The sequence below is a fragment of the Petaurus breviceps genome, unplaced genomic scaffold (genome assembly GCF_028583685.1).
Source record: "Petaurus breviceps papuanus isolate PSGF00001 unplaced genomic scaffold, PetGlider_PUasm1.0 90994, whole genome shotgun sequence".
NCBI lineage: Eukaryota > Metazoa > Chordata > Mammalia > Diprotodontia > Petauridae > Petaurus > Petaurus breviceps.
In genome coordinates, this window is record NW_027187393.1 from 6,414,304 (window position 1) to 6,426,997 (window position 12,694).

The 12,694-nt window shown below is 39.9% G+C and overlaps 1 protein-coding gene across 3 annotated transcripts in view; it reads right to left on the reverse strand.

The window, feature by feature from the left end:
* Positions 1–12,694, reverse strand: part of NCOA6 (nuclear receptor coactivator 6) — a 67,338-nt gene that overhangs the window by 9,475 nt on the left and 45,169 nt on the right. For all 3 annotated transcript variants that reach the window (XM_069077553.1, XM_069077551.1, XM_069077552.1), the window contains 2 exons: positions 7,018–7,139; positions 1,371–4,370 (listed from right to left, as the gene is read on the reverse strand). In XM_069077553.1, the coding sequence (XP_068933654.1) occupies positions 1,371–4,370; positions 7,018–7,139 (3,122 nt within the window). The remainder of the gene's footprint in view (positions 1–1,370; positions 4,371–7,017; positions 7,140–12,694) is intronic.

Here is a 12,694-nt window from a genome sequence, read left to right on the forward strand (position 1 = left end):
ATGGACTAGAATGATCAAAAAAAAGTTTCAATACAAAGATTAGGTGGTGATGTTGACTATAAGAACCCTGAAATAAGTTTCATTCTTTCCTAGAAACTATAAATTGGTAGAATCCTTTTTCTTCAATGATGTGGTCAGTCACTATGGATTCTTATTAAGGCAATATTTTATCTCCTCTGATAAAGTCCAATACTATATTGTCAATCTTTTCTACTACAGTAATGCTCCTTCATCAGAAGGAATTACACAGAAAGCATCTGGAAATTAAAGCAAATAGCAGAGCCTACTTTCAAATAGTTTTCCAAATCCTACTGGATAATTTCTAATGAAAAGATATCCCTGTTACTGTTTCAATAATATTATATAGTTCTGAATGCCATCTAATCACACCAATCTTCCTGATGTGATTATAAATATCCTAAGTTTCGTAGCATGTAAGGTAATAATACTCCCTGAAGGGAAGAAATGGAAAAACACAATTGGAAAGTCTACTTTAAACAACATCTGGCTTCAACTTCATTTTTAGGTTTCATATGCATCAGTAGAATGGTGTTTCAAAAACAAATATGGGCATCACTTTTAAAATACTAGGTGCTTTTTTGTCTTAAGTATCTAATTACAAGGCATATTTTAAACTGAGCATCTTGAGGATAGTCTATGTGTCTTGGCAGGATTTTGCAAAATCACAAATAATATGACATAATGCAAAGAGCACTGCAGTAAGAGTCCAGAGACTTGGGTTCTAATGCCAGTTCCACTAGTCTTTCTTTTTTGTATCCCTAGAACACATGAGCACAGTGCCTGGCACATAGGAAGCATTTAATAAATGTTATTGATTTGAGGGACCTTAAGGCAGGACTCCTACTCTTTCTGGGCCTCCATTATAAAATAAGAGGCCTGGGTTTGATGATCTCTAATGTCTCTTCCAACTCTAAAATTCTTTAAGTTCATAACAATGTTAATGGAAAAAAATTTAAATAAGCTTATACTAATTTTTTTTGCTTTTTTTTTTTTGGAGGGGAAAGGGCAGGGCAATTATGGTTAAGTGACTTGCCCACAGTCACATGGCTAACGTATCAAGTGTCTGCGGCCGGATTTGTACTCAGGTCTTCCTGACTCCAGGGCCAGTGCTCTATTCACTGTGCCAGCTAGCTGCCTCTAGCTTATACTAATTTTAATGCACTATTAACCATTCTGCCTATATAAAATCAGTAGCTTCAGTGGAAAGCCCTTATTTTTTTTTCATGATAAGACACCAGGAGGGTCTTTAAATCAGCTTTCTTCCCTCTAGCCATGGCCCAAACTTCTGAAATCACTGTTATATTGATAACTCGCTGCATGAGAAAAACCATAAGGCTCAGAGTACATACCTATATTCTGCAGAAGCTCTGGGTGGGTTCCTGCTTTCTCTTCCACTAGGCCAATTCCAAGCTGTTCAGTCACTATGCCACCATGATTACTTTTAGTATTTGGGGTTGTGGAAGCAAGCTCTGAAATCACTGGGGCATTTACCATGGATGGTGCACTGGCAGGAGAAGCACTGCTCAATAAGCTTGGCGCCACTGATACTGAAGAAGAAGAAACAGCCATGGTGCTAACACTTGGTGTGCCAGGCCCAGGAGTGCTTATCTTGAGCAGAGTGGGTGCTGGGGGCGTGCTGGCCTTATTGTCCGGTTCTGGAGTTATCTGCTCAGTTCCCACATTACACAGGGCTGGCATTTCCAGGCCCTGGCCTTCAGCATCTCCATCCACAGAATACTGTTCCTCCCCTTTTTCAAGAGATCCTGTTACCTTCTTGCATGCCTTGGTCAACAAAATCTGACCAATCTTGTCCACCTTCCCCTTGCCCTTACTAGATGAAACTGGGCTTCTTCGGTTGCCAGAGGAACCTGGACTACTGGTAAGAAGAGGTGAAACCATCACTGCTGATTGTGCAGCTGCTACAGGACACTGATCTGATGAAACACTAACTTGAGGACTGGCCTCATCTGGACTAAACTCTTTAACTTGCTGAACAGGGGTCTGTGTAGGAACACCTGAAGAAGCTGTGGATGGGGGAGAAGGTAGCTGCATGGGTGCAGCCCGTGAGTTAAGAACCAAAGACCTGTTGGTTGGCATGCTTGGGGCAGGACTACTGGATGGTACACTGGGAGGTGCAGGAGCAGAAGAAAACTTTATGTTCTGGGGTATGTGTAAAGGGCCAACCACCGCCACAGGCTGTGGCATTAAATTGGAGTTAGATGTCAGTGGGGCTGCAGGAATTGTACTTGACTGAGAGCCTTTCATAACCTGAATTATGGAGGATGAATTTATAAATACAGGTGTAATGAACTGAGGTCGAGCACTGGACTGAGTTGATGACTGCCCCTCAGAAACCATAACTTTGTTTCCCACATTGGGCATTGTGACCACTGTCGACATTAATGTAGGCTGCAGGTGAGATGGCAGAGGTGTTGATGTATTAGAAGAAGTAGTTATGGGGTTTGAAGTTACAAAGACAGTTATTTGGTTTGGTGGCAAAGGAGTAGAAATAGAGGAGCTGACAGGCCTGGACATTATTGGGGGTACATTTGGTGTGACACTGGAGTTGACCTCACCCAATTCTTGGTGCGTTTGGGTTGAACATGGCTCATTACTATGAGGCAAGTTTAAGGGATTAGAAGATTCCTTACCAGAAAGTGGATCCTGCAGTGGAGGAATGACAGCTATCTTTTTTAGTTCCTCCCCTGATGACACTGTAGGTGATACTTCAAGACTGGTAAGTCCAGGGGGTTTAATGGTAACATTAGGAGCTCCAGAATTATCAAGAAGTTGACTTAAAGATGTTGGGGCTTCTCTCGTAGCAGAAGAGAGCATAGATTTGTTCTCTTCTACAATAGGAAGCTTGCTAGTATCTAAAGGTTGCATCTCCTTCTTTTGTTGGTCTTCAGAAACCATCATCTTCATTTCTTGGATAGGAATGGCTTTCAGCTCAACATTTGCCTGCTCTTTATTAGCCGGGGCAGTCTGGCAGTCATTGTCCTGGGGAACATTAAGACTGTCTTTGTTATCCTCAGCAATACTAGCTACTACTGCCATAGGCACCGCTGGGTTTGGTGGATTCAGCATGTTGTTATTAGGAAAATTCCCAGGTAGAGGTGTGGGTAAAGAAGTAGAATTGGCTAACACATTTCTTTGTAATTCTGTACCCTGCATCACAGCTGGATTTGTCTGGGATGTCAGAGACAACTTAGGTGTTTTTGAGTTTTGTCTGCCTGGACTTGGTGTAGTTTTCCTACTGGACCCGGGACTAGACCTCCGACTATTGCTTGGACTAGCTCGCTTTGTTCCTCCAGCATTAGCCTGCTTTCCAGAATTAACTACAACAGAATCCAACTTATGAGTCTGTGGAGGAGCAAAGTTCGATGGATTATTAATAGTGAGATTTGAAGGGGCTTGCCCAATGGCCTTCAAAGTAGTTGGATTAAGACCCTGCTGATCAAATCCTCTATTCAGATTAGGCCTGGGAGGCAAAGGAATATTAATTTGAGGAGGAAAGAGACCTGCTATAGAAGCGTTGAGCCGTTCTGGTGACAAACTTATTTCTGATGGTTCTGTGCTAGGTGGGCGGTTGTTTGGTGTCTGAGGGTAATAGGGCCTCGGGCTGGCCCTGTTTGGTGTCTTAGGCCTGGATGTCTGTGTAGGGGTAGCAACATTTGGAAAATGGTGACCATGAGAACTAGATAAAGAATTAACTGGTGGTTGCTGTGGACTTGCACCTTGAGTAGCAGAAAGGGGAGATGGTCCTGGTTTTGGCCCTGCTATCATTAACTGATTTTGAGAAACTACTAAATGTGAAGCCAGGTTATTTGAAGCTCCTGAGACTGGAGGAACTTCATTTCCACTTCCTTCAGGAAGTGATGCCACTTCTCCCAGAGGTGAATTAGAAGGATTTTGTATGTTTTCTGGGTATACCATTTTTCTTGCATTATTCCCCAAGGAAGGATTTACTGGCAATGGCATTCTTTGCTTATCAGGAGATGGTGGTACTGAGCCAGGACCTTGCAGGCTGACCATTACTGACATGCTACCACTCTGCTGCATGGGCATTCTTTGTGCATCTGGGTTTAGGGGACCCCTTGTGGGATGAACATTTTGGGACACAGGCAGTCTGACTGATTTGGGATCCTGCTGCATCATAAGCATCATCATCATTTGTTGTTGTTGCTGCTGTGACTGTGCCTGAGTAGGGGGCGGTGGTGGGGGCTGTGGTTGAGGTGGCTGTGGTGGTGGCTGCTGTGGAGGTGGCTGCTGGGATGGCGGCACATGCTGCATGAGTTGAGGAGGCATCTGTTGTAGTGGCCTTTGTTCAACTTGTTGAGATGGATAACCTAGAACGAGCCCCCCAAATCAGGGAAGTTAGATTTCCAACAAGTTCAGGAATCTGTAAAGCATTTTCACAAACATTCAGTGATACTTCTGAGGCAGGCCACAGCGAATTTATACAAGCAGTGCAAGCACAATCATTTTTCCAGGATGCAGTCTTTTGGCATCAGGCACACATATAGTTTAAGAAAATGTAAAGAAGCTTAGGAGAGGGCAAAATCACTAGAACTCCTGCGCCCCTGGGATATGAATGAGATGCTACTGATTCCAGGTTCTGACAACTGTACAGCTATTCATTGCAAGAGGTAGAGTCCAGGTGACATCTCTGCCAAAAATGTGGATTAAGGTGCCAGATCCAAACATATGGATGCTTTGTACAATCTAGAACTTGTGTGTCATATAGATGCCACCTGACTTTCACTATACATATCAATGAAGTAATTCTCTCCATTGTAAGAAATAACTAATTTTCTCATGTTTCTCATATTTCTCATAATTTTGTTGACAATTGTGGAGGAATAGGTAGCTTCATAACTTGTAAAACTGAGATAGTTTTAAAACAAGTCTAGGATTTACTTCCTTAAGAAAAGTAAATCTTATTTGCAACTTGGTGGTCCTTGCTCCCCAGGACATTTATCAGTTGAATGAACTATAAGCCACAAGGAGATACATATAAGAACTCTGGAAAGGGACCTTTATGTATTTATTCATTAGTCCATCTTTTAAAATTGTCCCTTACCCCCTTATTTACTTATACTTCTTTATTTTTTCCACTTGCAGAAAGATTTCTCAGTAACTCACACATTAGAAAACATCAAGACCAAAGACATCACTATTTGACTTATTGGACAACAAATGGAAAAGAGATGCTGGGGATATAACCACAGAGAGGTTCATAAAGGCAAGGCTTAAATGGTTGGCTCACTGCTTACAAAGAAGCATTACTTATCACAGTACTGAAAATAAGTAATAAAAAGGATGCTGACATCAACAATGAAGGTAAATGAGTTGGAAGAAGGGCATGGGGCTGAGATACAGCTTAGTAATAGAAATTGTTAAAACTACACAATAATCAGGCACGGCAGGTTTAAAAGCTTTGCAGAAGTGGTTTTCTTTTGTTTTTGATCTTGCAAAACTGAATGGATAGTAGCTTAATTACACATGGCACTAGTCAAGTTTTCTTTTGACTTTTATGGATAAGTGTCATCTAAGAATAGAATAAGTGATAATTTCATCTAAGCTAAGATTTGTTTGGCACCTAATAGTAAATGCTAAAGAATCTAGATTTGGACGGTTTTATCAATGTTTTAAAAAAATGTAACTTTTCTTTTAAACAAACTGTTCCCCAAGGTAAAATACAGTAGTATCGTTATATATTTAATTCTTGTCCTTGAGGCATTTTTCTCAAAATAAATGAGGAAGATACCTGCTAACACAATCAAGCATCTATGTGATGAATATAATAGATATTCTTTTCTATAGGAGGCACAGACTTCACAATGTGCATCACTTAATATCAAGCACCAAAGCAGTTATGGTTTCTCCACAAGTTCCTTGATGCTAGTGCCATGATACAGGTGAGAAAGATCCTCTCCCAATTCTGCTTCAGCAGCTTGTACATCTGCCCTGAAACAGGAAATAGAGCACCCATCCAGGGTGTAACAGGGAACACTGCAGCATCTTCTAGTGGAAATTAGAATCCTAGATGTGGATGTCTTGAAAGGTTCAGGGACAGTAGCTGAGGAGTCACAGGGTTCCTAACTGTGTAAAAAGTGAATAGACAGATGGTTTATGTGGGAAGATCCTAAGGAAGATTAGGCAGGAACATCCAGGGACCTCCAACCATTAGTTACTGCTATGGACAGAGCCTGTATCCCTCTTGGCTCTACCTGTCACAGGTTGGTGAACAGACATCTTAGTGAACCCTAACATTTATAGGTATAGACGATATTTCATCTGAAATGGACCCTATCACATTCCTAGATGCTAGAGTGACAGTACCTAAGACCAGCACTTCTTTTTGACATCAAGCTTTCCAATACTGAATAAATGTATCATTTATTTCTTGGAAATTCACAGCTTACAATGCAGAAAGGGCAGCTCAGCATATCATATCAGATAATAGGGAAAACTCCTCATTTAAACTTGGCTTCTCTGAATATGGCTGGGACTTGCATGTATACTGTCAGGATCAGGGAGGTCCATCCCATTTCAGTCTTCCTTTGAAGAAAAATTTTTTTGGGAGGGGGGGGAAGGCAAGGCAGTTGGGGTTAAGTGACTTGCCCAAGGTCACACAGCTAGTATGAGGCCAGATTTGAACTCAGGTCCTCCTGACTCCAGGGCCAGTGCTTTATTCACTGTGCCACCTAGCTGCCCCTCAGTCTTCCTTTGGAAGAAGCTGAAAGGTCCAAGTAGAGGTGAATCCAAAGGTACATGTACCTTCAGACAGGTTTTATTATTATTTTAAAGGTTTATTATTCAACAACACAACAAAATTCTCAAACATCACACATGCCAAAATGTTCAGGAAATACAAATGTGTCACAATGGATAAAACAGTGTTGCTTCTTCCTTGAGAGGAAGGAGGAACACCAACAAAGCCCCCTTTCATATGTCATAGACAAGACAAGTGACATCATTATGCTTTATCACCTGGTGGCCTACTTGCAAAATCTGAGAGTTTAGGGCCTGTGTTGTCCAAGTTTATTCCTTGTTCTCCAGACAGTGGTTGTTGGTCAGACTCCTCAAGGCCAGTTGGGCGTGTATCTGGGGTACTAGATTGAAAAAAAGAAATAAAAGGAAAGCATTTGAAAGTTAACAAGAAAAATTAGTTTGACTTTAAACTACTATTTCTTATAAGCCAACATTGGAATTATGATTCTTCCTATAATTTAAATAGTCTATGTAATCTGGTAATTGGATAAAATATTACAGACCACTATGTTAAAAATCACATTTATTCCGAGTAATTTTTGCACAACTACAATTTTTATTGTAATGTAATCACCCAGAATCAAAGAATTTTGGAGGTGGAAAGAATAATTCACAGACTTAGAAGTGGAAGGGACCTTAAAGGTAGTTTATTTAATTCAACTCTAAAGTCTCTCTCCATTCTTGTCAATCCTTCCCTCTACTGCTAAAGTGATCTTTCTAAAGCTCAGGTCTGACAATGTCACCTTTCCTACTCAATAAATTCTAAAGGCTCTCTATTACCTCTAGTATCCAATTTTAAAAACTTGTTTGGCTTTTAAAGCCCTTCATAACCCAGCCCCTTCCTACCTTTCCAGTTTTCTTACACTTTATTCTGTACTTAGTGATCCAGAGTTGCTCCAGCTCCCTACCCTGGGCCTTTTCACGGGCTGTCTCCCAAGCCTGGAATGCCTTCCCTCTTTCCCTCCATCTCCTGGTCCTACTCCTGTTACTGCCTTCTCTCTGAGATTATCTCCCATTTATACCACATACACCTTGTTATGTACATAAGCTGTTCGCAAGTTGTCTTCCTTGTGTCTCTAGTGGCTGGCACACAGTAAGCACTCAATAAATGTTTGCTGATTGGTGAGTGATTTGTTTTACAGCTAGGGCCCAGAAAGGTCAACTGACTTGCCCAAGGTTACACAGGTAGGGACAGAAGCAGAATTTCAATTCTGTTCCTGTCTCTAAATCCAGTGTTCTTTTCACTGTACCATGCTATCTTAGTTCAGGATTTAATCCAATTCCCTAGTTTTAGAGATGAGGAAACTAAGGGACCAAGAAGAGAGTTAAGTGACCTGACAAAGGTCAAATAGCAAAGTCAGTAACAGAGCTGGAGCTAGAACCCAGGTCTCCTGGTTCCCCTTCTATTATACCAACCTGCCTCCCTAAGAGGCAGAGGCAGAAGGAACAGTTTAAAACTTCAAAGAGGTTCTGGACTATCAGCATATGACAAGAATGGGTTTGAAGGTGCTGACTGTAATATAGACACATCTGCAATACCATAATCTCAGAAGTTGAAAAACGTTACCAAGGGACCCAGTACTTGTTATTTAGAGAGCAGTTCCTCAACAGTGGCTCCAATCAATAAGTATTTAAAAGGGAGTGGTGCAGTGAGAGGAGAAGGTACAATGGGAGGGAAAACAACCAAAAAAGTCTAGCTGACATTTACTACCTCTATGACTGTGAGATAGCCTAGCTTATCACAAAATGATGGTGATAATACCTGTACTACCTATCTTAGGACTCACTATAATCTACCAATATTCCTATTTGCCTGCTTTCAAAGGTTATATAAAACTTAACGATTGCCAGTAAGTTGAATTGGATGAGTCACAGTAGGTTAGGGCTGAAAGGAACCTCAAAGACTACACAGTTAAAACTCCTCATTTTAAATAGGTGAAAACTGAGGATCAAACAAGAAGGAACTTGCCCAAGGCCACACAGTAAATCAGAGGAAAGGTTGGCACTAGGACTCCTAACTCTCTATCTCAGTTTTATCACTATACCTTACTGTAGCTCCATGGCTAGGTTATTTTAGGGAACTGCCAGTCATTGATTGATTTAGGCTGATCCCAATAATAGTGTGTAGTATATTAACAGGGGCAGCTTCCAGATATTGAGGTGAGGTATACCTCCCTGAGGACTGAAGGAGACAAAGAGCAAGAATATGAAAAATATGCCAATAGCAATTAACTCTGCATTTCAGTCTTTAACATTCAGACTATTAGGAACAGAATAATAACCCTCTCAAAAGAAAAAAGGAATGATAGTACCAAATAAATTATTTCATTAATAGACACAGAGAAAATAAAATATAAATATAAATAAAAGTTAGAATTCAAGAAAATAAATCTCTTCTGAGATTATGGCTGATGATCATGTTTTTTTAATGGCTAAGGGGAACTGAAATTTAAGTAGGGTGACAGTAAAAGGGCATTTAACTGCCCTCAATGAATTAAAGTTCTGAAGCCCAGACAAATTACATTCTAGGGTTCTATCAATCACTTTTCAAAAATTATAGAGAATGGAAGAGGTGAACCAGGACTACAGCAGCATGTGAATTTGTCCTAATTTTCAGAGTCACCTTTTACAGGAATTGGAGGAGGTGGAAGCCGGAGTCCCAAGGAAGTCCTGTTTCTACTACACCATCTTGACTCTGCCCCTCCCTAATTTTCAAAAAAGGGAAAAGTAACATCTCCAAAATATAGGCCAATAAGCTGAGGAGTGAGAAAAATTCTAGAGAATATTACTGAAAGGCTAATTAAAGAACATTTAGAAGGAGAAGCAGTGATGTATTATTTTGCTGAACTGCTCTTCTCCCTTGTAGAAAATATTGGGAAACAAAAGAGACTGATAAGAATTTTTTGGGGGGCGGCTAGGTGGCACAGTGAGTAAAGCGCCGGCCCCAGAGTCAGGAGGACCTGAGTTCGGTTCCAGCCTCAGACACTTAACACACACACAAAAAACCAACTAGCAGTGTAACCCTGAGCAAGTTACTTAACCCCAATTGCTTTAAAAAAAAAAAAAAAAAGAGAAGCAGTGATCACCAAGAATTGGTATGGTTTCATCTAGAATGTTTCTAGTTTCTAATCACTCCTGATAACCTCACTTTCTTTGTTGAAAGGGTTACTAGACTGCCATAGGAGTAATAGGTTAAAGTTGCAGAAAATAAAAAGCAGATTTTATGCAATTAAAAAGCCTCCTAGAAATCTGAGATGTTGAAAAGTACAATGGACTGCATTTGAGGGATAGTGGATTTTTCTTCACTAGAGATGTCAAGAGAAAGCAAGATGAATACTTGCCCGGGATGCTGTAGGGTATTCCTGTTCAAGTACAAATATCCCTTCCAATGGAAATTCTGTGAATTTTCTCCTAGATTTGGCTTTAGGAGATTAAATAAAAGTTTAATTTGTCTTTCAGATGACATTCTTTCAAATATCTGAAGGCAGCTATCATATATAGCCCCCTTTCTCTTTTTTTGGGCTAAACATGACTAACTCCTTCAATTTAGTCTCATATTCTGGGATGCTACCTCATATAAGTAAATATTGTCTCCAGTCCCCTCACCATCCTGGTCAATTTCATCTGGGTTTCAGTCAACAAGCATTTATTAAATTCCTGCTCCAGGCTGGCAATAGGTTTCCTAAAATATGGCTCTCAGAACTGAACACAATACTTCAGGCATGGTCTGACCAGGACAGAGTCCAGGTAGAACTGTCATCTCTTTTCTTCTGGACACTATGCCTCTCAATAGTACTTTGTTCATCCCTATAAACTTGATCTTACTAACTTTGGTTCATCATTCTAGCCTAAAATGTCTTTTTTTTTTTTTTAAAGCAATCGGGGTTAAGTAACTTGCTCAAGGTTACATGGCCAGTTATTTCTGGGTGTGGTGCTAAGTATCTGAACCCAGATTTGATCTCCAGGTCATCCCAACACTGGAGCCAGTGCTCTTACTCACTGAGCCACCTGGCCACCCCTAAGCAATTGGGATTAAGTAACTTGCTCAGGGTTACACAGCCAGGTGTTTCTGGGTGGGTGCTAAGTATCTGAGCCTGGGATTTGATCTCCAGGTCATCCTGACACTGGAGCCAGTGCTCTTACTTGCTGTGCTACCTGGCCGCCCCCTAAAATGTCTTTGGAGCCTGATTTTTTTTACCTAACACATTAGCTGTCCCTACCAGTTTTGTAGGTTTGTGTTACCTTTAAGTTTGTACTGTACTGAACAGCATAGGGTCAAAGACAAATACCTGGGCCTTTCCACTATAGAAATGAATCCATCTAACTGGACAGTCAACTACACCACTTCTCTCCATCTTATCCATAAAGATTCTATGAGAGGCTTTGTTAAATGCTATGCTGACGACTGGGGAAGGACTGGGGGAAAAAAACTTGTCACTCTGATTCCAGTATGACATTCAAACTCCACTGGGAATCAATACGAATCTCTAAGATAAAAGATGATCAAAGCATATGAACAAATAGTTTTAAAAAATGCAAACTATCAAGAACCATCCTAAAAAGAGCTCAAAATCATAAATAAGAGAAATAAAAACCAAAGCAACTTTACACCTATGAAATTGGCTAAGAAAATAAAAGGTAGAAAAAGTCAGTGTTGTTGGGAATGCAGAAAAACAGACAGACTCACTGTAAAGAGTTTTGGGGGTGGCTAGGGGGCACAGTGAATAGGGCACCAGCCCTGGAGTCAGGAGGACCCGAGTTCAAATCTGACTTAAGACACTTAACACTTACTAGCCGTGTAACCTTGGGCAAGTCACTTAACCCCAACTGCCCTGCCTTCCTCCCTCCAAAAAGAAAAAAAAAGTTACAATTTATTTCAACTATTAAGAAAAACAATTTGAAATTAGGCAAGAAAATTTACAAAACTGGCTGTATGCTTTGCCCATTATTGGGTTTATACCCCAAAGAAGTTATTAACAACAAGGAAAGAACTATATGCATAGAAATATTCATTAGCATTATTTGTAATAGCAATAAAGTTAGAAGTAAAGTATATGCCCATTGAACTGGAGAATGATTGAAAAAACTGTGATATATGAATGTAATGAAATATTACTGCTCCGTGAGGGGCACTGTGACTATGAAGAATCCAAAGAACTATGAGAAAAGCTATATGAAATGATGTGGGGTGAATAAAACAGAAACATGAAAATTACTACAGATATCTAAATAAAGACAACTTTAAACAGCAACAAAACTCAAATAAAAACTTTGACCATTACTGAGTTTAACTTACAAAGTATATACCCATTCTTTCTTTAAACAAACTGAAAAACCGCTAAAGTGTTATATATAAAGTGGTATAGTGATCTTCAGTTACAATTAAGCTTAATTGCTTTGGGGATTGTACTTGAGGAATATTCAACGGTGAGAATACTGGTGTTTTCTATAATGTCAAAACAAAATTAATAAAAATGCAAACTAACAAAAAAAAAAGACTGACACTGGCTCAGTAGTCACATCTGCCAGTTTTTGCAGAATTCTGGGAAGCAATCTGGCTGTGTTTGATGAGGGGACCTAGGTATTATTTTACTATGTCATTATTTTTCTTCCGTTCCAATTCCTCATTAAACATTTGTGACCTATTTTTCTCAATCGAAAGATCATCCTTCTTGGCAAAGAAAACAAAAGCATCATGTCTTTGTTCTATCACTCATTCAATGTATCAAAATATATAAAACTTAGGAATTAATGATCATTAAAAAAATCAGAGTAACCTTTAAATTATGTGCTTTCCCTAGTGTTTTCTGTATTAAAATTTCACAAAATTTGATTTTTATACAACTTTTCAAAAACACATCTCTGCACAAAGTGAAGGAGAACGGTACTGTCAGAA